This window comes from Crocuta crocuta, unplaced genomic scaffold (genome assembly GCF_008692635.1).
Source record: "Crocuta crocuta isolate KB4526 unplaced genomic scaffold, BGI_CrCroc_1.0 scaffold28, whole genome shotgun sequence".
NCBI lineage: Eukaryota > Metazoa > Chordata > Mammalia > Carnivora > Hyaenidae > Crocuta > Crocuta crocuta.
This window is the reverse complement of record NW_027533256.1, coordinates 10,162,035-10,186,304: the sequence shown is the minus strand read 5'-3', so window position 1 is coordinate 10,186,304 and position 24,270 is coordinate 10,162,035. Positions and strand designations below refer to the sequence as shown.

Genomic DNA, 24,270 nt, shown 5'->3' with positions numbered 1-24,270 from the left:
TGAGAGGGAGAGAGAGACAAAGCATGAGTTGGGGAGGGGCAGAGAGAGAGAGAGAGAGAGAGAGAGAGGGAGGGGGGGGGGGGGGGTGGGAGAGACAGAACCGGCTAGGAGAGGAGTGGGGACCAGATACTCCCTGCTTTGCTTTTGTTAATACCCTGGCATTTGTCGTCAGCCCTCAGTGATGTTGGCTGCTGATATTATATGATTTATCCTTCAGGGATATACAAACTAACTTTAAAAATCAACCACTGCTGATACCTTGCAATGCTCCTCTCCTTCAACCATAAAAATTCTCCCCTTGATCATCTCAATTTTTTTAACGTTTTATTTACTTTTGAGAGAGAGAGAGAGAGAGAGAGAGAGAGAGAGAGACAGCGTGAGCAGGGGAGGGTCAGAGAGAGGGAGGCACAGAATCTGAAACAGGCTCCAGGCTCTGAGCTGGCTGTCAGTACAGAGCCTGATGTGGGGCTTGAACCCATGAACTGCGAGATCATGACCTGAGCCTAAGTCAGATGCTTAACTGACTGAGCCACCCAGGCGCCCCATAAAGTTTTTATCATATTATAAATATAATGTGGACCCAAGATTTTTTAAAAACCTTACAATTATAGGACAAAACATTTTAAATCACCCATAATTCTTCCTTTTCCCCCCGCCCCCACTTTGTCATTTTTAATGGAAGATGGATCACAGCGTATGTGATTTCAGGAACACACCTTATGCCCTTAACGTCATGTCATGGTGATCCAGCTCTGTCAATATATACATGGATCAGGTACACTGCATTTCATGTGACAACTGTACTACAATATATTCAAGCTGGTCCTTTCTCCGATTGTTTTCAAATTTCCACTATCCGCAAGAACATTGCAGGAAATATTCCTGGGCATGCCTCTGTGTACATGTGCGAGTTTACATATACATGGAAGAGACTGAGAAATGGAATAGCTGGATTCTACCGTCTATGGTTACATTTTAAGATGTGGCCAAGTTGACCTGGAAAGTTTCTGTACCATTTTGCCTTCCTATCCCAAGTCTCTGAGAATACTTTTTTCTATGTTCTTCAGTAACCATGAATTGCCTTTACTAAAATGACTCCTATTTAACAGTTTGGTGCCCATTAGCCATTTTTTCCTTAAAATCATCATTTCACTTGCCTCCTTGGTTTCTGGAGCGTCTCCTACCTCTGCACCCCTCAGAGGGGCCACTGCCGAGGTCCTGCTCTTCACCAATTCTGTCTTTTCCTTGATTTCTCCCCAAGTCTCACCTCCTGTGGATCCAGTGTTCAGCTCCATTCAGGTTAATTTTATTTATTTAATGTTTATTGACCCTTACGATATACCTGGCACAGTTCTGGACACTGGGACACAGCAGAGAGCAGGACAGACCAGGATCCCTGCTCCCCTAAAGCATACATCCCAGGAGAAGAGAAGGATAATGAGGCAAATAGGTGAAGTGTTCATTTCACCTAGAAAAAGATGAATTTGTGATCAATGAGGGCATAATAAAGAGTGTGCTCAAACTTGTGAGCACCAGGAAGAAATAAAAAGGGAGGAAAGGAAGGCACTCAGTTGGTTAAGTGTGCAACTTTGGCTCAGGTCATGATCTCACGGCACATGACTTCAAGCGCTGTGTTGGGCTCTGTGCTAACAGCTCAGAGCCTAGAGCCTGCTTTAGATTCTGTGTCTCCCTTCCTCTCTCTCTCTGCCCCTCTCTTGTTCATGCTCTGTCTCTCAGAAATAAAGAAAAACATTAATGTTTTTAATTTTTAAATTTAATTTAATTTTTTTAAAAAAATTTAAATGTTTTATTTATTTCTGAGAGAGAGAGAGAGAGACAGCGTGAGCAGGGGAGGGTCAGAAAGAGAGGGAGACACGGAATCCAAAACAGGTTCCAGGCTCTGAACTAGCTGTCAGCACAGAGCCCGATGCAGGGCTCGAAACCACAAACCGCGAGATCATGACCTGAGCCGAAGCCAGCCGCCCAACTGACTGAGCCACCCAGGCGCCCCTCAAATTTTTTTCAAAAAGAGGAAGGAAGAGGGAGGCGGAGGGAAGTGCTGACATTTTTGATGGGGATGCTCAAGGAACGTCTGTTGATGAAGGTGACTTTTGAGAAACACCCAGAGGCTGCGAGGGAGTGAAGAGTGAGGACCGTGCAGGAATCTGGAGAAAGAGCGTTCCAGGTGGAGCAGCTGCCATGTCTCAAGGTCAAATTGCACCAGGTGTGTTCAAGGGCCAGTGAGGAGGTCGGCATGGCTGCAGCCGAGTGACTGAGGGGAGAGAGTGTGTAGTGATGGAAGAAACGAAGTCAGGGAGGACACCAGGAGCCCGTAGGCCACTGTCGGCCATTGGTTTCTCCCTTGAGTGAGCTGGGTGCAACCAGGATGTTCTCGGAAGCACAGACCATGCTCTGACTCAAGTTTAAAGGCGTCACCTGGTTTTGGTGCTGAGGGCAGATTGCAGAGGACAAAGGTGGTCACAGGGAGCTCAGCAGAGAGATCGTGGCACTGGTCTGAGATGCCTACTAAACACCCCAGTGACAATGAGAGATCCTAATGGGAGAGAGAAATTTGGGAGCCATCAGCACATAGATGTTATTTAAACTCATAACTGCTTCTGACTCAAATATGCCTTTGTCTTTCCCCTGAACTTCAGAACATAATTTCTAACCTCTTAATATCTCTTAATAATTCATCTTCTCTCACTTCCCCTCCCCAGATCTCTTCTCTGAGGATGGATGTCTTAAGGCACATCCTTAATCTCATGATCCTTTAGCTCAAGAAACTTGGCTGGCTCCCTGTTGCCAAGGGTAAAACAGGCCTGACCCTCTTGTTGCATAGCACCCTACAGCCAGACCCAATGGCTTGCTGCTTCCCAGCATGCCCCACGCAGCTCCCTCCTTCCCTTCCTAGTAACCCCGTGCCCTGATTTAATAGGACGAATGCTTATTTACTATGTGCAGGTATGGTATTCATGACTCTGTGCGCATTTTCCCATTGGAATCTCACATCAGAGAGGTAGGGATCTGCTCCCATTTTACCAATAAGTAAACTGAAGCTTGCAAAAGTGAAATAACTTGATCTTGGGTTTGGCCATAGAGCTACTAAATGGTGGAGACCAATTCAAAGTCAGATTGGCTGGACTTCAGAATCCTTGCACTTGATCTCTGCTCCTGCCGTTCTCTCTGCCAACAGTGCCAAGAACGAAAGTAGGAGACAAATGACCAGAGGTGACCAGGTGAGTCAACGGAATTTGCATACAAACTAGACGGGAAGTATCCCCCACTTCAATACTGGTAATTTGTACATTATAACAAAATGTTTACTTATGCATTCTCCTTTAATATAATTCTTGGTGGGGAAATGATCTAGTTGAACTCTATACAGTCATGCTGATTATGCAGCAGCAAGAAACATGATTGAAAAGGGTCTGTAGGCATCAGCAAAATGGCAGAGCGGGCATTCCAAACTCCGGTTCCTCCACAGAGACATTAAAAAAACAACAGAAACTGCCAGAACAAACTTTGTCAGAACTCTGGAAAACAGTCAAAGTTGGCAAAAGAGTAAATGCTGGTTCAAGACAAAGGCAACTTCAAGATGGTAAGAAAGCTTTGTGACATCTTTACTTGCCTTTGCCCCGCCTCCTCCCTCACCTGCTGGCAGCCTTGAAGATAACAGCCCTTGACCCCAGTGTGGGCCCTGGTCTCTATGTCTAAAGGGAGCAGAGCAAACCATGTTTTGCAAATTCCTGTGTCTGTTCCGCCCTGTCCGGGGGCTACCCAGGGACTGGCGCAAGGCCCTCATCTATGTTTCACCTAACATGGAACTCACACAGGATGGAAAAGCTGTGGGCAGCCCGCGGGCAAATGAAAAATGCATAGCTGTCTGGGCAGAAGACTGTTGAGACATACAATAAACCTCATGAACCCAGGGAGACAGAGCTGGTGAGAAGTTTCCGATGGGAAATTAGAACATTTAAAGGCGCTGAAGACTGAAGACCCAGGTCTGGGCTCTCTTCTCGTTCTATGTGTTGTCCCCAAGTCCATGACTCAGACCATTCTATCTCTAGCTCACACTTTTTCTCTGAGCTCCAGAACTGCAGAGCTAACTCAGTACCTCCATCTACATAGCTGAAAACACATGAAGTTTAATATGGTCGAAATGGAGTACGTTCCTCCAAATTACAGTCCATCCGTGTTGTCAGTCGTCAGTTTCAGTGTAGCGCACTTCCGTCCATCAGCACTTCGATCAAGCCAGACACTGACTGGATCTGGAGGACACCCTCGTGACCCTCGCCTCCCACCCCCTTCCTCTTACTTTAATCCACCTCCCCTCTATGGCTGTCCTGGTCCAAGCTACTCTCATCTCTCCCCTGGAACACCTGAAGTCTCTTGACTTGTCTCTTCGCTTCCAATCTTGGCCCTCTGTGCTCCATTCTCCTCAGACAGCCACAGTTTCATCCCCTGCCTGAAACTTGCAAAGGGCTGTGCAGGATCTGCCCCTGTCTACCTCTCCAGCCCTATCCTCTCCGAAGCTCAACAAATACCTCCTTTGTTCACGCTTCCAGCCTTTGTAGTTTCTCTGTCTGGCATGCTTTTCCTTCTCATTACCTGTTTTATTTTTTTTCTCCTTGCTTTTTAAAGCTCAACTCAAGTATAATTCTAGCAAACACCCTTTCCAGATCTTCCCCTCTCTCTTCCAATTACTGCCAGTGGCAGGCTCCACTATGATTACATCTCTCTGTGGAGGCTCAGTACAACTGTTAAGCGGTAGTCAACAATGAAACGGTCATTTTAAGGACACATATCTTTGTTTGCCAGTATGTCCCCAGTACCTGGAAGAGTGTCCAACACATAGTAGCTCAGTAGAGGTTTGTTGCGTGATTGAATGCTCAAAGTGTAGACTCTCCCACCATTTTCCAGCCACGTGACTTTGGAAAAGTCACTTAATATTCTTGATCTTCTGTTCAAGCAGGGTTACGTGATCCCTCCTATCCAAATAATTTGTGTAAACTGCCTAGTACCCAGTGGGCACCCAGTGCATGTTTGTTTCTACTCCTATTTCGAAGCAGTGGAAGCCAGAGGAAGATGCTAAATCATCCTGGGGAAGTAGAGGCTCAGGGTAGACTTTCCAGAGGTTATGGTACTTGGTCTGGGTCTGCGGAAGGAAGGAGGTATAGGCAGAGGGTACGGTCTGCACCGGCACTCAGAGGCCGGGGTGCACCTGGGCACACGCAGCTGGGTGGCCTTCTGGCGCTAGGCTACCCACCTTGCAGGCCCTCTAGGCGGAAGGTGCGGTACTCCACAGACAGGCCAACGGCACTGTAGGGCCCGTAGCGCATGATGACTACTGCGTTCTTCGGCATGGCAGCCAAGCCGCCAGCCTGGGCTAAAGCGCAACACACACTGCTAGGCAACTGCTCTGCAGGCCCTTGGGAGAGGGTGTGGCCACGCAGGGGTGGGCGGGGCCAGGGCGGGTAGGGGTGGAACTTGAGGCTCCTCCGCCCCAAATCCCCTCCTAAGAGCTTGTGTCAGGGGTAGGGATGGGAATTCTTCCTTTCTGGGTGTCTGCACCACCACCACTGGGGTGCAGGAAAGGTGTGGTGGTCAGTAGAGGCGACAGCCAGATAAATGCGGGGTTTCTACTTGGTATGGCAAGTGTTAATGATAAATAGCAAGAACCAACATTTATAGCTAGTTACAGAAATTATGTGTCAAGTGATATGCTAAGTACTTTCCATATATTATCTCATTTAATCTTTTTACCATCCTTATGAAGTAGGTTGTATTTTGTACTATGTACTTACAAAACTAAGGCTCAGAGGGACCAGGTAACTTTCCAAGGCAAGTCAGTGGTGTAGAATGGATTGGAAACCCTTGTAAGGTGCCTATGTATATACACGTTTCTTTTTATTTATCTTGCTTGGGATTTGTTGAGATTCTTGAAGCTGAATTTAAGCCTTTTATCTGTTTTCTGAAAAAATGTGAGTCATTATCTCTTCACATATTGCTTCTGGTCCCATTTTCTCACTTTTTAGGGACTTCAGTTAAATGTGTTGGACCTTCCAACTGTATTCTTTATGTCTCTTCTGTGTTTTTCTCTTTTCGATCTTCTTTTGGGTTGTATATATGTATGTGTGCATTCACTCATTCATTTTTACCTGTAATCTAGTTTACTAATTTTTTCTGTAGCCGTGTCTTAACTGCTATTAAAGCCATCAATATGGTTGTTTTTTTACCCAGTTATTTATGTCTTAATTCTGGAATTTTACTTGGTCGTTTTTCAAATCTGCTGTAACACTTTCTATAGTTTTCAGTTTCTTGCCAAGTGTTTTAGTTTTGAGGTTATCTTCTCAATCATAGTAAAGATACTCATTTTATAGTCCGTGTTTGAGAATTCCACTATCTGGAGATCCCATGTTTCTGTTTCCGTCCTTATTTCTACTAGTGTCGCTTATTTTGTCTAGAGCTCTTGGTTTACTTTAAATGTGTACTGGACATTGTATTAGAAAAATTACTTGTAGGAACAATTTGAGGCGAAGGGTGACGGTATCTTCCTCTGTAGAAGACTCTATTTTCTTCTTCACTGCTTGCTGATTCCTGGTAACACCAGCAAACCAGGATCATCTTAATACGACTTCAGGGCTTATGGTTATCTGAGTCATCCAGATAGCTTGAAACTGGGAGGCAGGCCAGGTGGAGGTTGGCTCATTTATATTTTATCCTCATTTCTGCCCCAATGAGGGTGGTGGTTTGCCAGGATTCCCTAGTAGTGGTGCTGGGCTCCAATTTTTATGTGCCTAACGCTGCAAAGACAAAAATTGCATCCTACCTTCTAGTTGCCTATTCAAGATCACTAAATGGCTTCAGAGTAAAAACATCGCCAGTGCTATGCTCACTTACTCTCATCCTCTCCCTGATCTTGATCTAGTTAGCTCTTTTATGATTTCAAGAAATTTTAAAAAACATATATGCCAGATTTTTAAAGATGTCTTCTGTAGGAAGCTTAGTCTGAATTAGCTAGTTTACCATTATCAGAGGCAGAAGATTCCCCTGTTGAAGTTTTGCTGGAGTTGCACTGAATCTAGAGATCAGTGTGGGGAAAACTAACATCTTTATGAGGCTTTCATATTCATGACCTTGAAATATCTCTCCTTTATTCAGATCTTCTTCAATGTATTTCAGTGCAGTTTATAATTATCTGTGTATAGGTTTTCATGTTTTTTGTTAGATTTATTGCTAGGTTCTATTGTAAATCATGTATTGTGTACTGTGATTTTTTTTTTGTATGTTGCTCGTGTATAAAACAAAATTGACTCTTCTATGTTGATTTTATGTAAGCAATCTTGATCTTTTTAGTTGATTTCTGTTAATTTACATATAGATTCTTTTGGATTTTCTATATACCCAATCACTGTGTCTGCAGACAATGATAGGTTTTTTTTTTTCTTTTCTTAAGCCTTTCTTTTTCTTATTGCACAGGCTAGAGCCTCTAGTGCAATGATGAATAGAAATGGATAGTGCATATCCTCTCTTTATCCTACATTTCCCTATTTAGTATGATGTATATTGTATATTTTATGTAAATGTTCTATGTCAAGCTAAGTTTTTTCTAATTCCTTTTACTATGAATTTTTTTAAAGTTATGAATGACTGTTGAATTTTACTGAATGCATTTCAGTGATCTATTAGAATGGTCCTATATTTTTATTCTTTAAGCTGTTCATGGGTAAATGACATTTAGCTATCTTCTTTTTTTAAAAGTTTTTATTTTAATTCCAGTTAGTTAACAGACAGTGTCATATTAGTTTCAGGTGTACTATACAGCGATTCAACACTTTTATACATCACTTGGTGCTCATCATCTTCTAATATTAAACCACCTTGTATTCTTAGATAAACCTGACTTGGTCATGGGTGCATTAACTTTTTAATATACTGTTAGAATTTGTTTGCTATAGTTTCATTTAGATTTCTGGATATTTATGCATGAGGAAAATGGGCCTTTAGTTTTTCTTTATTGGATATCCAAGTCTGGTTTGGATATTAAAGTTATACTAGCCTTAGAGAATAAATAAGGGAGTTTATATAAAGAGGGAATAGTCCCTTATTGATGTTATATACAATTGAAATGATCATTTCTTTGAATGTTTGGTAGGACATGTCTATAACATTTTACATTCCTCTCCCCCCATACTTATTTTTCTGAGTGGGAAGATTTTAAACTACTACTTCAGTTAATTTAAGATTTATAAGACTATCCAGAAATTTTTTTCTTCTGTTATTAGTTTTAAATTATATTTTTCTAAGAATTTTTATCTAAGTTTTCAAATTTATTGGCATAAAGAAGTCGATGTATTCTCTGGTTATCTTTATAATGTCTACTATAGTTGTATCTACCTATTATTAATATTATATATTTCTGAATTTCTCTTGATTTCATTGGTTTTACCAGAGACTTGTCTATTTTGTTATTCATTTCAAAGAACCAAGTTAAAAATATATTTATCACATTGTATTTTAGGTTCCAGTTTATCAGTATCCCATTTGACTGGGACACTTAAAAGCCAGAGAATGTCACATTCATTTTGCCTGGAAGTGGGTAACAGATTATTTGTTAAATGAATAATGAATGAACAATATTTCTATTCCAATTGTATGTATTTATCCATGATTATTGAGTGTTAAGTCTCCAAATATGTATGATGTATGTATTTATCTATCTACTTATTTATTGTCAAGTTAGCTAACATACAGCGTAGCCTTGGCTTCAGGAGTAGATTCCAGTGATTTATCACTTACATACAACACCCTGTACTCAACGCAACAAGTGCCCTCCTCAATGCCCTTCACCCATTTTCTCCACCCTCCCAAGCCTCCATACCCATCAACCCTGTTTGTTTTCTATATTTAAGGGTCTCTTATGGTTTGCCTCCCTCTGTATCTTATTTTTCCTTCCCTTCCCCTATGGTCATCTGTTAAGTTCCTAAAATTCCACCAATGAGTGAAATCATATGATGTCTGTCTTTCTCTGACTTATTTATTTTTATTATTTTTTAAATAGTTTATTGTCAGGTTGGTTTCCATATAACACCCAGTGCTCATCCCACCAAGTGCCCTCCTCCATGCCCATCACCCCCTTCCCCTCTCCCCCACCCCCATCAGCACTCAGTTTGTTCTTGGTATTCAAGAGTCTCTCATGGTTTGCCTCCCTCCCTCTCCCCAACTATTTTCTACCCTTTTCCTCCCCCATGGTCCTCTGTTAAGCTTCTCCTGTTTCACTTATAAGTGAAAACATATGATATCTGTCCTTCTCTGCCTGACTTATTTTGCTCAGCATAACACCCTCGAGTTCCATACACGTTGCTACAAATGGCCAGATTTCATTCTTTCTCACTGCCATGTAGTATTCCATTGCATAAGATAAACCATATCTTCTTGATTCATTCATCAGTTGATGGACATTTAGGCTCTTTACATGATTTGGCTATTGTTGAAAGTGCTGTTATGAACATTGGAGTGCATGTGCCCCTTTGAATCAGCACTCCTGTATACTTTGGATAAATTCCTAGGAGTGCAATTGTGGGGTCTTGGGCAATTCTATTTTTAATTTTTTAAGGAACCTCCACACTGTTTTCCAGAATCTCCAAATATTCTCTAATCTGATTTAAAATCCTCAAATTCAAAGAAGAAACTTATACCAAAGCTTTGGTTCAGCTTGTACTAAATCATTTTAAAAACTTGTAACTTTCAGGCATTTTATTATAAGAATCTGGCACTCATATACATAAACTAACAAGAACTTAAAATTCATTATACATTTATGTCATTTTTTAGCTTGACTGTCTAGTAAATCTTTAGCTTCCTTGATTTTGGCTATATAAGGAGATCCTCCCTGGTCTGGGTGATTTCAAAGGATATGTCATCAAGAAGCATCTCTTATTTTTCCTTTACTGGCAGTAGGGCTTATGCCTAATATTAATGCTGCTTCTCATTTTGTCATTATGGGTTCAAATGCACCTCTATAATAGCCACCACTGTAGGCAGATTTTGGTAGACTTTGAAAAATTTGTTTTGCTTGGGGCTCCATATGTGTCATGGCTTGCAGAACATAACAACCTGCAAATCCTGCAGCAATGGTCAGTCCAACTGCTACCCCTGTATTGGCCATTACTCTGGCTAAGCTCCCTGGCCTCTAGTGAGCATGAGCATGTGGTCAAAGAACCAACTTTTGCTTTTCTGTTATTTTTTGTTTTTTCCTTCCTTGATAGTTGTCTTATCTTCTTACTTTCTTTGAGTTTACTGTTTAGCTCTTTTTCTTTCTTTTTAAAAAAGTTTATTTATTTTTGACAGAGAGAGAGTGTGTGTGCATGCATGTGCATGGGGGAGAGGCAGGAAAAGTGAGTGAGAGAGAGAGAGAGAGAGAGAGAATCTCAAGCAGGATCCACACTGTCAGCACAGAGCCTGATGTGAGTCTCGATTTCACAAACCGTGAGATCACGACCTAAGTCACAACCAAGAGCCAGATGCTTAACAGACTGAGCCCCCAAGTGCCCCACTTTTTCTTTTTAAGAAAAAAGTACACTTAGGGTATGAAGTGTACACTTAGCTCATCATTTTTCAGCCTTTCTTCTTTTCTGATGTAAGTATTTTAAGGTATTAATTTTCCTCAAAGTATCACTTTTGCTGTATCCCAGAGATATTGATATGAAGTATCTTTATTATCATTCTGATCTAAGTATTTCTAAATTGCCATTATTATTTCTTCTTTGAGCCAAGAATTTTAGAGTAATGCATTTCTTTGATTCTGAAATATTCCTAACGATTTTCTCTTGAACAGTGCTTTCCTCCATTCTCACTAATCTCTTCTTCCTGAACTTCTACATGTGTCTTCCTTGTATTTTTATTTCTTTCTTTATAATATTAAACATATCTATTTTACAGCTTCTGTCTGAGTCGTCTTTTCTCTGCAGTCTTTGTGATATTAACTCTCCTGTTTGCTTTATCTGCTGCTTTCCCTCTTGTGAACTATTTCTTGTGCTGTTTGTATATTTTTGACTGTGAGCTCATCTTTAATAGAGTGTTTTCCCTCTCTGGGTGTTTGGTGTCTCCACGTTTGTGGATGGTTGTTTTATATTGGACTCTGCTGAGGCCCTTTGGATCTTATTGACACAGGAAATTAAAAAAAAAACATTGGCTTAGAATTCCTGCTTTGCAAATCAGTTGTACAAACTCAGGCTCCTCATTTACATATGGCACATATTTATAGTTTAATTTCTCATGGATGTCTTTTTTCCATCATCTACTGTCCTGAGTGAATGGCATGGTTCCTCAATGCTCCCTTGGGCTGATGGGAAGAGTTTTTCTAGTCTTTTTTCTTTTTCTTTTTCTTTTCTTTTCTTTTCGTTTCTCTTCTTTCTTTTCCTTTTTCTTTTCTTTTCCTCTCTCTCTCTCTCTCTCTCTTTCTTTCTTTCTTTCTTTCTTTGTTAGAGTTGGGACACTTCTATGAGGCTCTGATTTTGTGCAGGGAGTTTAGCTGCATCTCCCATCTTGCATGAGCTGGGGTTATGTTCTCTCAGCTTGTAGGGTGGTAAACCCTGCTGTTAGCCACTGGAGTTTGTGTCTGGTCTGACACATCTTTAGCTCCTGCTCACTGTTCTGTTTTAGACATTTTTCTGCCTTTTTTTTTTTATAATGTGAGGATTTATTTTCTTTCTTTTGAATTGGACTATATATTTAAAAGCATTTTCTCTGTGCATATATTTTTATAAGTAAAGGGGCCCTTCTGCATCAGTTCAATCTCCCATTTTGCTGCTCCTTAATATTAGAAATAGAGATAGGGGCACCTGAGTGGCTCAGTCAGTTTAGCATCTGACTTTGGCTCAGGTTATGATCTCATGGTTTGTGGGTTCAAGCCCCACATCGGGCTCTGGGTTGACAGCTCAGAGCTTGGAGCCTGCTTCGGATTCTGTGTCTCCTTCTCTCTCTCTCTGCCCCTCCCCTGCTTGTGCTCTGTCTCTCAAAAATGAATAAATATTAAAAAAAAAAAAAAAGAAAGAGAGAGAGATCAAGGAGAGAACCCTGGGGTCCAATATCACATAAGGGACAGAAATAGGAAGTAAAATCCCACAAGGAGATGGAAGAAACAGAAGGAATGGAACAAGGAGAGACCTGGCCCTTCGGAAACAGGGAGAACAGCTTTTAGAAAGGCTCTTGTATGTGATATGAAGCCAGCTTTTCCTGGAGATGGCATATTATTTATCAAAAGGCCTCCTTGGAAGGAAAACTCAGAGAACTATAAAAGGAGGGAAATGAGCTGAATTTATAAAGGCAATGAAAGGCACTGGTTCTCCCCCCACTACCAAGGATTATTTTGGAAACTTCTGGTTGTTCTTGTGAACCTGGGAGGGACTCTTCCATGCCTTTTTAGCTAAATGTGCCAACATCCACCCCAAGGAAACTCCAAAGACAATAACGAGGGGATTGCATTATTTTGTATGTTGGGGGCTGGCTTGCCTGTTGGTACTCTTCTCTCTCTATTGTCTTCATCTTGTTATTTTAGGGTTATGTGTGATCTATATGATAAATAAGAGCAAGCTGACATTACTTTGATCCTGTTCCTTCCTAACCCCACCATTCCTCCTGGAATATTATTAGCCATTATCTTTTTGGATAATGCCTTTTCTGCATCCCAATTATACAAATTCAGATACTTTAAGATTCCTTTTAGGCTCTGATTGGAAAGCATCTGGAATCTCAGTCCTGGTTCTGTGGATTTTTGTGGCTGCAGAGGGTATCTTGCAGCTTGGAATGTATCTTTGGGCTGTGCAGGATGAAGGAAGCTGTGTGCATGTACCTGTGAGGGTGCAGTGAGAGATTTGTACATCACTTACTACGATTTCAAACAAGGACCATCCGTGTCATCCCACCACAGTCTTGGAAGTGAGTAGTGCTGATATCAACATCCTCATTTCACAGATAAAGAAACAGGGCCACAGAGGTGAAGTGACACTCCCAAAGTCCACAACAAGTTAGAGATAGAGCTGGATTTATATAGTCCAGGCATCCCATCTCTGAGGCTGGTGCTTTTCTGTCCACTCCATTATTCCTATGCATGTTTGTGGAGGCCCTAATCTCTGCACCCAGGTTTCTGCCAACCTGATCACAAACAGCCCGTGAACCTCTCTGCCCCTCACCCTTTCCCCATGCCACATGGTAAGAGAGACTTAAGTTCCTTCCTCCTTTTCTCTCCCTGTATCTTTCAGACATCCTCTGCTGCTGCTGATAGACCTCAGACAGTGCCAAATGAATCGCTAACCCAGTTTGCAGAGTTTACAACAAAATCTTTATAGCACTTCTGAGTAGAAACAATGGCTAACACCATCTTTCTTGGCATTACTTTTTATTGAATACAGGCTTACAGTCTTTAAATATTTTGAATATAGTGCTTTCAGTATGCAGTTCTTTAGTCATACGTATATTTCTTGAAAGCACAAAACTATAACTTAAAATTGAAAGGCTATAAATACACATGTATATATTGCCATAAATCTAGAACAATTTTATAAAAATAGAACTCAAATGTCAACTTTATATATTTTGGCGACTTAGCGGTATTGTAAGGTGGCCACAAGCATTTTTATTATGCGTCACTGCCCTGAAATGACTGTCTCCAGATTTCATTTGCCATCTCTTTGGGGATGCTTGAAACAGTTTCCATTTTGAGGGTCCCCCAGAGATGCCCATGGCCATGGCTTAGCATTGCCTTTGCATAAAGACTCAGTGCATCCACCTGTTCTTGGAGGGGGAAGACCAGCTTCCAGATTCTTCCTCAGAAAGAGGAGGTGTTCCCTCCTGCCACATGTCCACAATCTTGCACTTCTTGAAGCCCTCACAGTGTATGGCTGATATCTGAATGTACAGAGTCAGTTTCCTTTCCCTATGCTCAAAGAATGACAGATGTGAATTTGGTTCTTTCAAATCCATGTAAAAAGTTTGAAATAAATTCACCTGAACAATGGCTGCTGGCGTAACATCATCCTGACAGTGGACACCAGCGCCCACCTGCCTGTGCAAGGCTCTTTATGGACCTGATCTACAATCCTCATAGCACTGCAAAGTTGGGACATTCTTGTACCCATTTGATGATGGAGGGACTTGGTTTCTTGGTCAAGGTCAGTGGGGTTGCCAGACCCCAAAATCAACTGTCCAGAAATCCACGGAGGGAAATCAGAAGAGAACTCAGATCTGTACTGTGGTCGTTTGTGAGAACAGACAAGTGGTTTTGGGTCAACTTACATCAGGTGGACAGAAATTCCCCAGACCTTCCCAGGATTCTTAGGCTGCTAGTTCCCAAGAGGAGCAGGAAGGTGGAGGTCTGTAAGGACTATGCACCTACAGACCAGTGACTTCGAAGGGCAGTGCCAGATCTCCCAGATCATCCAGTAGAAATCCTCAATCTAAAACCGGGGCTCAAGGAATTTACTGTTGGGAGCTGTTTGTGTTTTCAAAGAGCTGAACAAAGGTCCCTCATCTCAGCCCTGCCTACTTCAATAGAGGTCAAAGTGCAGAAAGCTTGCACAGTTGTCCAAAGGGACATGTGCTGGGTCCCTGGGCCAGAGCGCAGAGCTCAGAAGGCCTCAGAGCACAGTGGGAATGGGGTGAGGGGTATTTTCAGGAACCTCCCACTGGTTGTACGGGAGAAGTTAGTGGTGAGAGCCAAGCGCTGTGCCTCCTCCGGACAGAGATAGGCTGCTTCAGCTATTTGCAGTGTTGCTTTCCCACTCCCTTGCCTTTTTAGATTTACTATAAAAATATTCCCCAACAGGAAGTGCCTCTCATATTTTCTTGATGATCACAACCTCTCGGGACCACCTAAACTTTGGCTCTGTGCACAGTCTGCCCCTCCATCAGGGTTGGCTCTGGGTATAGCCATTCCCTCCTCCTGGCCCCACTCCCCGCCAGCTGTCTCCTCACCCCGCCCTCCTCAATGGGGGCAGGGAGAGTCCTGCTGCATACCCCTCCACATGGGGTTTAGTTAGAATCCCTGGGTAACATCCTCCACATAAAGGAGCTCAGCTGTCTGCAGGTATCCTGCTTGGATCACTGAGATCATTTTCTGAAATTAATTATATGCTGCTTTTCTTAAAATCCTCTCTTAAAAATGAATAAAACAAGGGGTGCCTGAGTGGCTCAGTCGGTTAAGCGTCTGACTTAGATTTAGGTGGTGATCTCGGGGCTCATGAGTTCCAGCCCCGCGTCGGGCTCTGTGCTGACAGCTCAGAGCCTGGAGCCTGCTTCAGGTTCTGTGTGTGTCTCTCTCTGCCTCTCTCTCTCCCCAAAATAAATAAACATTAAAAAAAATTTAAAAGATGAACAAAACAAATCAACAACAGAAAACCCCCAAAGCAACCCTCTCTCTTCTCTAGAAGGCAGATCACCTATAAAGGCGTGATTCCTGTGAAGGGGAGTGGGGAAAGAGCCAGAAAAAAATGTGAGTGGTAGGATCCTTGGGGGTGTGAATGCCATGATCAGACTGCTGTGAATCTGAAAACAAAGTCTTCTACTCTTCCCCCAAAAAAGAGGTAATGACCTGGAGTTGGCTTCTTTCCTCATGATTCATGGAGGTACACATTCATGGGTACATGTAACAGGGTGACTCATTTTTTTGTTGGGCAAATATATCACCTGGATACACTAGGTCCCGCTAGGGTAGCAAACACCAACATTAAGCTTCTGATCCACAGAGGGAAGGCAGTGTAGACTTCCTCATCTCACTGAGGCTGCCGCAGAGCCAGGCCAATCTTATTTCCCAGTACACAGGCCACAGGGCACCTTGGTAAATAATGACAATTCCCATGAGTAGTGAGGGAGTAGTGCGGTCTCTGTGTTGGGCCCTGAGGACAGGAGCTACTGAAAGCAGGGGAGAGGGTGGGGAGCAGGGGTTTGGCAGGGTCTAGCAGTGGCAGAATGCTGGGTTTGGGGAGGTGAAGCCTAGTGGCAGGAGTCAAGGTTGGTGCCCTTGAATGGGCCTTGTTCCTTTTTCTTTTGTTGCCAGCGGCTTGCCCGCCGTAGACTGGGGTGCACTACACAGGTCCCGCATTTCAATGAGGCTCTCTTCCACCGCTTTCGCAAACTTGGGAGAAGAGGTCTCTTTGCAGCCATGAAAGCTGGAGATGCAGAAAAGGATGCTCTCCGGCTGGGGGTTGTAGCAGGCCCCGTACCCGTCGGGTACCACGGGACCATAGCAGCAAAACATCTCCATGGTTGTGGGCACCTGGAGGAGAGGACAGGTCAGACGCCGCTTGTTCTGAAATGTAACCTGCGAACTTGCTAGAATGCAGGGTGTTTCAACAACCCGGCGGCCTCAATGGGATGATGGGATATTTGCTTCTCTCTTTCTCACCTGGGTGTTTGACTGAATTAACCAAATGAACCAATTGTTTCAGCATGAATGGCTGCAGCCAGAATCATAAAAACAAACCCATCTCACTGCACAGTATTGGAAGAAGAGGGTCCATAAGCCACTCCCTGGTAGGAAGTAAGCTGTACTTGTGGAGTCAAAATCTCCCAGAGTGACCTGTGCTGGGGCTCAGGCTGAGTCTCTCCTTCACCGGGGGGCTGTTTGAGGCATCGAGGCAATCAGGGTAATTAACTCAATGGCACCCTGGTGGCACCCAGCAGTTAGATGGCTTCCCAGAGGGAGTAATTTATGAACAGAAGGAAATCTGGCCTGTCTTCTTTGTCGATTTTCCCCACATCCTTAATTACTGTCAGTATTGCCTGGCTGGTCTGATTTTCTCCCCATAGCCCCGCCATGCACAATTACCCAGCATTGGGCATTCCAACGATTGCCATCAACTGGAGCTTTAGTTATGCACCCAGTACATTTTGAATTCAGAGTGCTGAGATTTTGTAATCAGGAGCACAAATCAGGAAAATGTGTCTCTGAAGGCATTCAAGCCATAAATGTTCGTTTCCATTTGGGAGGGGAAAAAAAACACCAAACCACCACACCCCAAATTAATTTTATTTGCTGGTCTTGCGGGGAAAATAAAACACATTCTTGAGCACCTGCAGAGTGGGGTTTGTTTGAAACCCAAGGTTTCTGGGGCTCTGTAGTCGGGCCTTCAGAAATGACACCGGCCATTTTAATGGGGCAGAACAAACCATTAGTCTTGCTAATAGAGTCACCTCATTGTGAGATAAATTTGCCGTGCAACAGCTGAAGGCTGTAAAACCGTTCCAAAGTACTTTTTGCCCATGGATGGTTTCCTGAAGAATTTATGTTGTTGTGTCCTGCCCTCGTTTATTTACGTCGGCGAGCTCACTGCCGTAACGACAAAATCAAACTACTGAGTGGGCTTTTATCCTCAAACACAACTTTGTCAGCTCCTTTTATTGCCCACGTCTAGCTTTTAGCAGATGAGGTGGAGTTTTAGTAAACTGATGTTTGGGGAGTTATTTTCTTTCCTCAACTGCTGCCTTCTCTAGTGGATTTTATTCTGTCTTTCTGACAGTGGTCCTCCAACACAGTGAGCCTGTAGCACTAGTGAAAAGATGCTGGCTGGCGGCTAGTCACCTGTCATTGGTCACGTAGATCTTTATAATAATGGCCGTGACCTGATTAGAGGGTCCTGTCCATGCCAGGCACTGGACTAGGTTTTCTACCCCCATCGTTGCTTCTAGTTGAATCAGGGCTTCACTCTAGACCTATTGGGCTTCAGAGCCTGTGGTCATCACGGTGGAACACCACCCCTCCGGTAACAGATCGAAAGGTAATAAGCATAATGGTTAGGGCACCAGTCCCCATCCAGTCCACCTCTGCCAAGGTGGCATCCGTGATTACACCCATTTAGGTGGTGGGAAACCAGCACCCTGAGCGTTTAAGTCATTTTGCCAAGGGTCATGCAGCTTGTAAGAGGCAGATATGGGACTTGCCTGACTCCAACCAGTGGGCTGTAGTCACTTGGTTACATTAAGTGGCCTTTGAGAAAGCGCACTGGTTACACTATATGTCCCCTTGGGCGACAGCTGCACTAGGGCTGTACCTGGCTGGTTGAGAGGATGAACCGGTTACTCATCAGGTATGTTTCATCTGTGAACATCTCTGGCAACTCCTTGCACATGTCCCGCGCCAGCTCCCGTAGCCCCAGCAAATGATTGTCGATGGCCATCCCTGTTATGGCCTGGGCAGTTAGGGACAAAGAATAGGTCATGAGAAATGGTCTCCGATGCCCTCCCCCTTCTCTCTAGTCCACAATGCTACTGGCGACTGCAAGGGTCAAGGCTTGCACTCCCCCAGGGCTTGCTGCAGATGTGGGTGGCCACCCAGGACTGCCCACTTTACTACTCAGCCTCTGCTCCTTGGACCCTTCCTGCATGCACAGGGTGAATCCAGAGCAGGCTGGGTTCTGAGTATGGGTTAAAGGTCTATGAATCTGAGTATCTCTCACCCCTCAACCCCAGCACGGTCACTGCTCTAAGTGAAAGGGGTGGATCAGGCCATCCCTAGTAACTCCTCAGGTAGGGGAGGGGTCTGGGGAGAAGGATGGGTGCTGGGCCCCGTGGAGGGATGAGGGGGGCTGCCCTGGGATATCACTGGCAGACTCTCAGCACAACTAATACTTTATCCTCTAGCAGAAGTCCAATGAATGAGTGATAGAGGACATTAAGGTCTGTTCCTAAATCTTGGTTGCTATTTCATGGGCCCAGAATCAGCTCAACTAAACTGGATTTATAATCTAAGGAATCATTTTGAGACAGAAACTAGACATCTTAGCAGAGGCTCTGCTGATGTTTGCAAGGGGAAAGCTTGTTGAATGGAGAAAGATTTTTTTCCTTTTTATCATAAGACACTTGAATTCTTATCAAAGGATAAGATAATAGCAGTGGGGACTCCAAGATTTCTATGCAGGAGGAACTCAGACGTGGTGGTGTGGCCGGAAGTGGGGCAGTGGAATGGGGGCCCTCGTTTCATAGCCTTCTCACTTGAGGTGGCATGTGTAGCATGCACACTGGTTTCGCTTGGATTCCATGTTTATTTGGGGCAATTATGGGAGTTGATGGAGACTTGAGGACCACCTCTGGCCCATAGTAGTGACCTCTGGGTCCATATCAGGGTGATTGTAAATCTTAGGGGGTTTGCAGTTATGTAAGGTGCCCACTTAGCTGTTAGAGCCCCATCAAGGAGGAAACCTCCAATACAATGAACTTTGTTCAAGTTTACAAGGCACATTTTGGGATTTGTCACCTGTTCATTTTCAGTAGAGAACAAATGCATAAAGATGACTCAGAGGCCCCAATCTCTTCCAATGCACTAATTATAGGTTAAAAAGACATATCCTACAACCTCGGCTCACTTTAGACGTGCCCCATTAGGACAGAGGGGAAGAACTCTGAGCCCATCTATGAAGTGGGCGTACTTCTAATTTCTCTAGTTACCTCTGTCTCATCACTGATTGGTGGTAGATCTATAGAAGCAGCCACGCAGCCACCCACCCATCTTCACTGCCTTGAGCTCACTGTAGCAACTGGGGTTGATTTAACAGATTGTTTGGATTAGGGCCAAAAGTAGTAATGAGTAGAATGATTCATCGCTCAGTCTTTCTTTCATTCATTCAGGGACTCATACTTGAGCTCCCACTATGGTACAGGATGCTGAGGGGGTGTGTGCTGTGAAGGAAAAGCATATGGTGCTGTGAGAGGCTGTGATGGGGCATCTGGAGCACACTTGCTCCTTCACCGGGATGTCCTTTCTCCATGACCAGTTCCAAATACACCTGCCAGGGAGTTGGAGCTTCCCTTGCTTCTTTCCACTGTCCCTTACCCTGTGTTGCCAACCAGGCACCAGATTCACCTGCAAAGATCCTTATAGCTCTCCCCTTCCCACCCCATCTCTTTTATTTAGCTGTTCCCATCAGCTGATACTAGTTAACACAACAGACCCCCTAGGGCAATCAATGCTCTAGAGGATTTTTTTAAATACTTTTTTTTAAAGTTTCTTTATTTTGAGAGAGAGAGCAGGAGAAGCAGAGAGAGAAGGAAAGAGAGAATCCCAAGCATGCTTTACACTGTCAACGCAGAGCCAGATGCAGGACTCAAACTCACGAACTGCGAGATCATGACTTGAGCCAAAATCATGAGCCAGAGGTGAGGCACCTGGGTGGCTCAGTGGGTTAAACATCTGACTTCAGCTCAGGCCATGATCTCCTGGAACATGAGTTCTAGCCCCACATTGGGCTTTCTACTGTCAGTGCAGGGTCTGCTTCAGATCCTCTGTCCCCACCTTTCTCTGCCCCACATCTGCTCGTGCTCACTCTCTTTCTCAAAAACAAATACACGTTTAAAAAAAATAAAAAATAAGGGTGCCTGGGTGGCTCAGTCAGTTAAGCATCTGACTTCGGCTCAGGTCATAGTCTCAGTTGTGAGTTCGACTCTGTGCTGACAGCTCAGAGCCTGGAGCCTGCTGTGGATTCTGTGTCTCCCTCTTTCTCCGCCCCTCCCTCGCTCATGTTCTACCTCTCTCTCCTTCAAAAATAAATAAACATTTAAAAAATAAATAATAAATAAGTTAAAAGGAGGCAGATGCCTAACTAACTGAGCCACCCAGGTATCCCAGAATGATTGTCAATTAATATACTGATCACCAGTGCAAGTAGTAGCTTATCCTCTGCTGTTTGTGTGCAAATGATGGCTCTGCCATGCTGGAAAATAAGCTATTTCTCTAAATAAGGGAACATCTCCCTTAAAATTTTGATTTCACTATTAATTTTCAGCCAAGACATTTTATTCATAGGCAGTATGAATAAATAAAAAATGAGAAGGCAAAACCAGTCCTAGGTGGGAATAAATACTGCCTCACCTGCGAACATGCAAGGTGGGCAAGCCACCCCAGTGTGCCAGGCTCGGCCACCATTTCTCACATTTGACTTCTCTTGTCTATAACTTTAAAGTGCTATAACATATTTGGTGCTATTATTAACATTTTCCCCCCAAAGACCATTCATTGTTTTCTTGTAAAATCCACGTAAAAACAAGTGCTGTGGTGGGGCGCCTGGGTGGCTCAGCAGGTTAAGAGTCCGACTTCGGCTCAGGTTATAATCTCGCAGTTTGTGAATTCGAGCCCTGCATCGGGCCCTCTGCTGTCAGCACAGAGCCCACTTCAGATTCTCTGTCTCCATCTCGCTCTACTCCTCCCCGTCTTGTGCCCTGTCTCTCTAAAAAATAAATAAATATTTTTTAAAAAGGGTAAACCAGTGCTGTTACCTAGGTTCTAAAAGTAAGAAAAAGGAGGCTCTGAGAGGCGTGGCCTTGGCCAAGTCGCTGGGTCCAGCTTTCACCCAGGTCCTGTGCCGTGGCCCTGCTCTCAAAGGCCCAGCTCCAGGTACAGCCCACAGCCAAGGGTTCGCCTGAGGGGGGCGCCACCTCACTCACCATGACTGTGTATTCAGTCTGGGCTCGGATGGCATCCTTCAGGAGCAGCAGCTTCTCTGAAGCCTGTCAACAGACCAGAGATGGGGCTTTAAAGGGCTACTCAGTGGCAGACAAGCTGAAGGAGCCAGTTGTCACAGAGCCCAGCCCACAGCTGCCTCTCTGGTTCCCTGGAGACTCTTTAGACAGAGCAGGACTTACGGGCACAGTGGCCTTGTGGTCAGCGATGGCTCTCACAAAACTCAGCGCCTCTGGAGTCGCCGATCGAATGTTGTCCACGCGGCCCTCCTGGAATCGGCGAATGGACGCGCTCTCGTACGTGGGGACAAGTCTCTTGTGGAGCCTGCATAAGATGAAAGATGAATGGCAGACGGTGTTGCAGTCTCAGGAAACCATAAGCGCTGTAAGAAAAATAGCCTCGGCAGGCTTTATTTTTCCAGTCCTGACTCTGCTTGGCATAGTATTTCATTTTAATGTTAATAGAATTCTGGAGGAGATTTCCCAAAGAGGAGTGCCAGGGAGTCGCTAATACGACTTTCATACATTTGGTGACACTGTGTGGATATAAAATAAAGAAGTGACTGGTAACTTCTCAAAACATCCCAGGCTGGTGGGAAACCTAGAATTCTCTTAGAGATCTGATGAGTGTTTGATTAATAGTACAGAATGGAATAATTGTGCAATTAATCATTTATACCCGTGAGGGAATCTTGTTTTATTTGGAATAGTTCAAGCGTGACCTATGGATAGAGATAGGGAGGGGACTGCACTGGTCATGAGTGGAAACTGCTGCACAGCCCGCCTGTCCAGGGGCAGGGGCGTTTCCAACACACCCTCGGACACCATCCCGTTGTCTGGGACGGGAGCCACTCCCACATCAGGGAAAGCCCTTTCCTTAGGCATGTGAGCTGTGAGCGCACCTAGGCTTGCATACCTGGTTGGCACGCATCTTTCTCACCAGTCAGTAAAGTCTTTGGTGGTGGGGGGGTGGGGGGGAGGAGAAAGACACTGAATCACAGAGGGGCAGTGATAGCCCAAAGTCACACACAAGTCACGGTCCTGCATCTTGGCCTTGCCAGGGCATGTATCTCTCATGCTGGGTAAACTCTAGGGGGAGAAAGGCCAAGTCTGATTCAGCACAGTACTTGGCCCTGTAACTTGGTGAGAAGGTCAATCAACTTCCGGTACACTTAGGTCTCATTTCTCTGGGTGAAAGGACTCTGGAAGGGAGCTCATTTCTTCTATCTCTATGGCCCCTGGAGGCAAACACCAGGCTGAGCGCAAAAGTAGATGCCATCACTGGCTAGTCACTGATCAACCCCAATTTAGGCAGCTTCCAGGCTTCTGCAGAATCTAGGGGCAGATTAAAAAATTTTTTTTAATTATGGTTTAGACTCTGAAGAATGTTCTCCATGGGAAGCAGTTCCTATCTGGGCTACTCACAGGAGCCTCTGGCCATGTCCACTGCTGGCCACGTCCAGAGCAACAAAGATTCACTTAAGGGTAGAAGAGGCAGAGCTCTGTGCAGGGTCCACTAGCCACCCCCACCCCCCCAGCTTTGTGTCTGCAGTGCTCTCTGAAGTAACACCTGCCGGTGTCTCTGGTTGTGGTTCTCACAGGACCCTGACCTCATGGCCCCTTTCAGCCACGTGCCAGTTATCAGAATGGCGACTATGGTTCCAGACACCCGGTCCTGCCTCAGCTCAGTGCCAGCGAGGTCTCTGTGTCCCCATGATGAGCATAGACCTCGTGTGGAATGTGCTTCCCCAAGGAGTCCCAACGCTCTGAGTGGCCATAGCCACTTCCCTTCCCTGTGAATTACCACCCCTCTGGGGGAAACTGAATCTGGGATGCTATGTCCACACAAGTGCTGTCAATGTTTGCTTAGGCCTTAGTGCAAGGTCACTTTATGCTCCCCCCCATATATTGCAAAATGCAAGCAGGTCCTGGTGGGGTAGTGCTATTTTTTGCCTGTGCCAGTTGATGAGTGCTCCTCCGGGAGCACTGGAGCCTACAGGAGCCAGCCTTGCCTTCAGGATGATCCACGTTGCATTTTAGTTTCAACCTCCTATCAAAGACTGCTTGGGCTCCCCGCCTTCAACCCTTACTCCCTACATTTCACCCCTCCCCCAACACAGGGCTATCACCCCAGAGACTTCTCTAAGCCTCAGACCTGACTGTGCCATCCCCAGATAGAACTCCTGTCGTGTCTTCTCACGTCTGTGACTCGGCCCCTGATGCCTACTCTGTGCCTGGTGTGTGAGAGATACCCAGAATGTCAGGCTTGGGAGAGACAGGCTAGAAAACGATAACCAACAAGTCATCAAACCAGGTAGCTCACACAAACAACTGCCATGACAGAAAAAGAGTCCACAATGGGATAGGCTAGAGAGCTGGGTGGCGATGGCCTGAGGTGGCTACTTTAGGAGAGGGGGTCAGGGCAGACCTCTGAGGGCTGACACCAGGGCCGAGACTGGGCGGAGAGGAGGTGGCCTGTGAAGGGTGGTGATGGCAGCAGGTGGGTGGATGGAGGCACCAATGGAGCAAAGGGCTGGAGGCGGGAAAGAGCTCGGGAGGAGGGCCCCAGTGGAGGCCAGTTCACAGGGAGCCTTTCTAAGCCTGAACTTTGTTCTAAACATGGCAGGAAGCCATTGGGAGGGTTCAAGGTGGTGCGTGATAGAATCTGATTTGCATATTTCAATGTTTTACAAAGGTGGGAGTGGAAGCAGAGACTCCAGGGAGCAGGCTGCAGCTAAGCTATTGTTTAAGATGATGGAGGCTGGGGAGGGGCTAATGGCAATTGAAAAGAAAGAGGAGGGTGGGAGTGGGGTGGGGGGA

General features: G+C 44.8%; 2 protein-coding genes and 1 pseudogene across 2 annotated transcripts in view; all 3 read right to left on the bottom strand.

Annotated features, from left to right (window-relative positions):
* The window catches only part of CUNH10orf53 (chromosome unknown C10orf53 homolog), a 10,169-nt gene extending 4,785 nt beyond the window's left edge, over nucleotides 1–5,384 (bottom strand). The window contains exon 1 of the mRNA XM_077746477.1: nucleotides 5,270–5,384. Within this exon, the coding sequence (XP_077602603.1) occupies nucleotides 5,270–5,366 (97 nt within the window). The 5' untranslated portion in view covers nucleotides 5,367–5,384. The remainder of the gene's footprint in view (nucleotides 1–5,269) is intronic.
* A 4,442-nt stretch (nucleotides 5,385–9,826) lies between these two features.
* On the bottom strand, nucleotides 9,827–10,171 carry LOC144216927 (mitochondrial import inner membrane translocase subunit TIM14 pseudogene; annotated as a pseudogene).
* Nucleotides 10,172–16,006: 5,835 nt separating this feature from the next.
* The window catches only part of CHAT (choline O-acetyltransferase), a 41,737-nt gene continuing 33,473 nt past the window's right edge, over nucleotides 16,007–24,270 (bottom strand). Inside the window, exons 11-14 of the mRNA XM_077746443.1 lie at nucleotides 21,634–21,775; nucleotides 21,436–21,498; nucleotides 18,051–18,188; nucleotides 16,007–16,276 (exon numbers count right to left, since the gene is read on the bottom strand). Coding sequence (XP_077602569.1) covers nucleotides 16,007–16,276; nucleotides 18,051–18,188; nucleotides 21,436–21,498; nucleotides 21,634–21,775 — 613 coding nt within the window. The remainder of the gene's footprint in view (nucleotides 16,277–18,050; nucleotides 18,189–21,435; nucleotides 21,499–21,633; nucleotides 21,776–24,270) is intronic.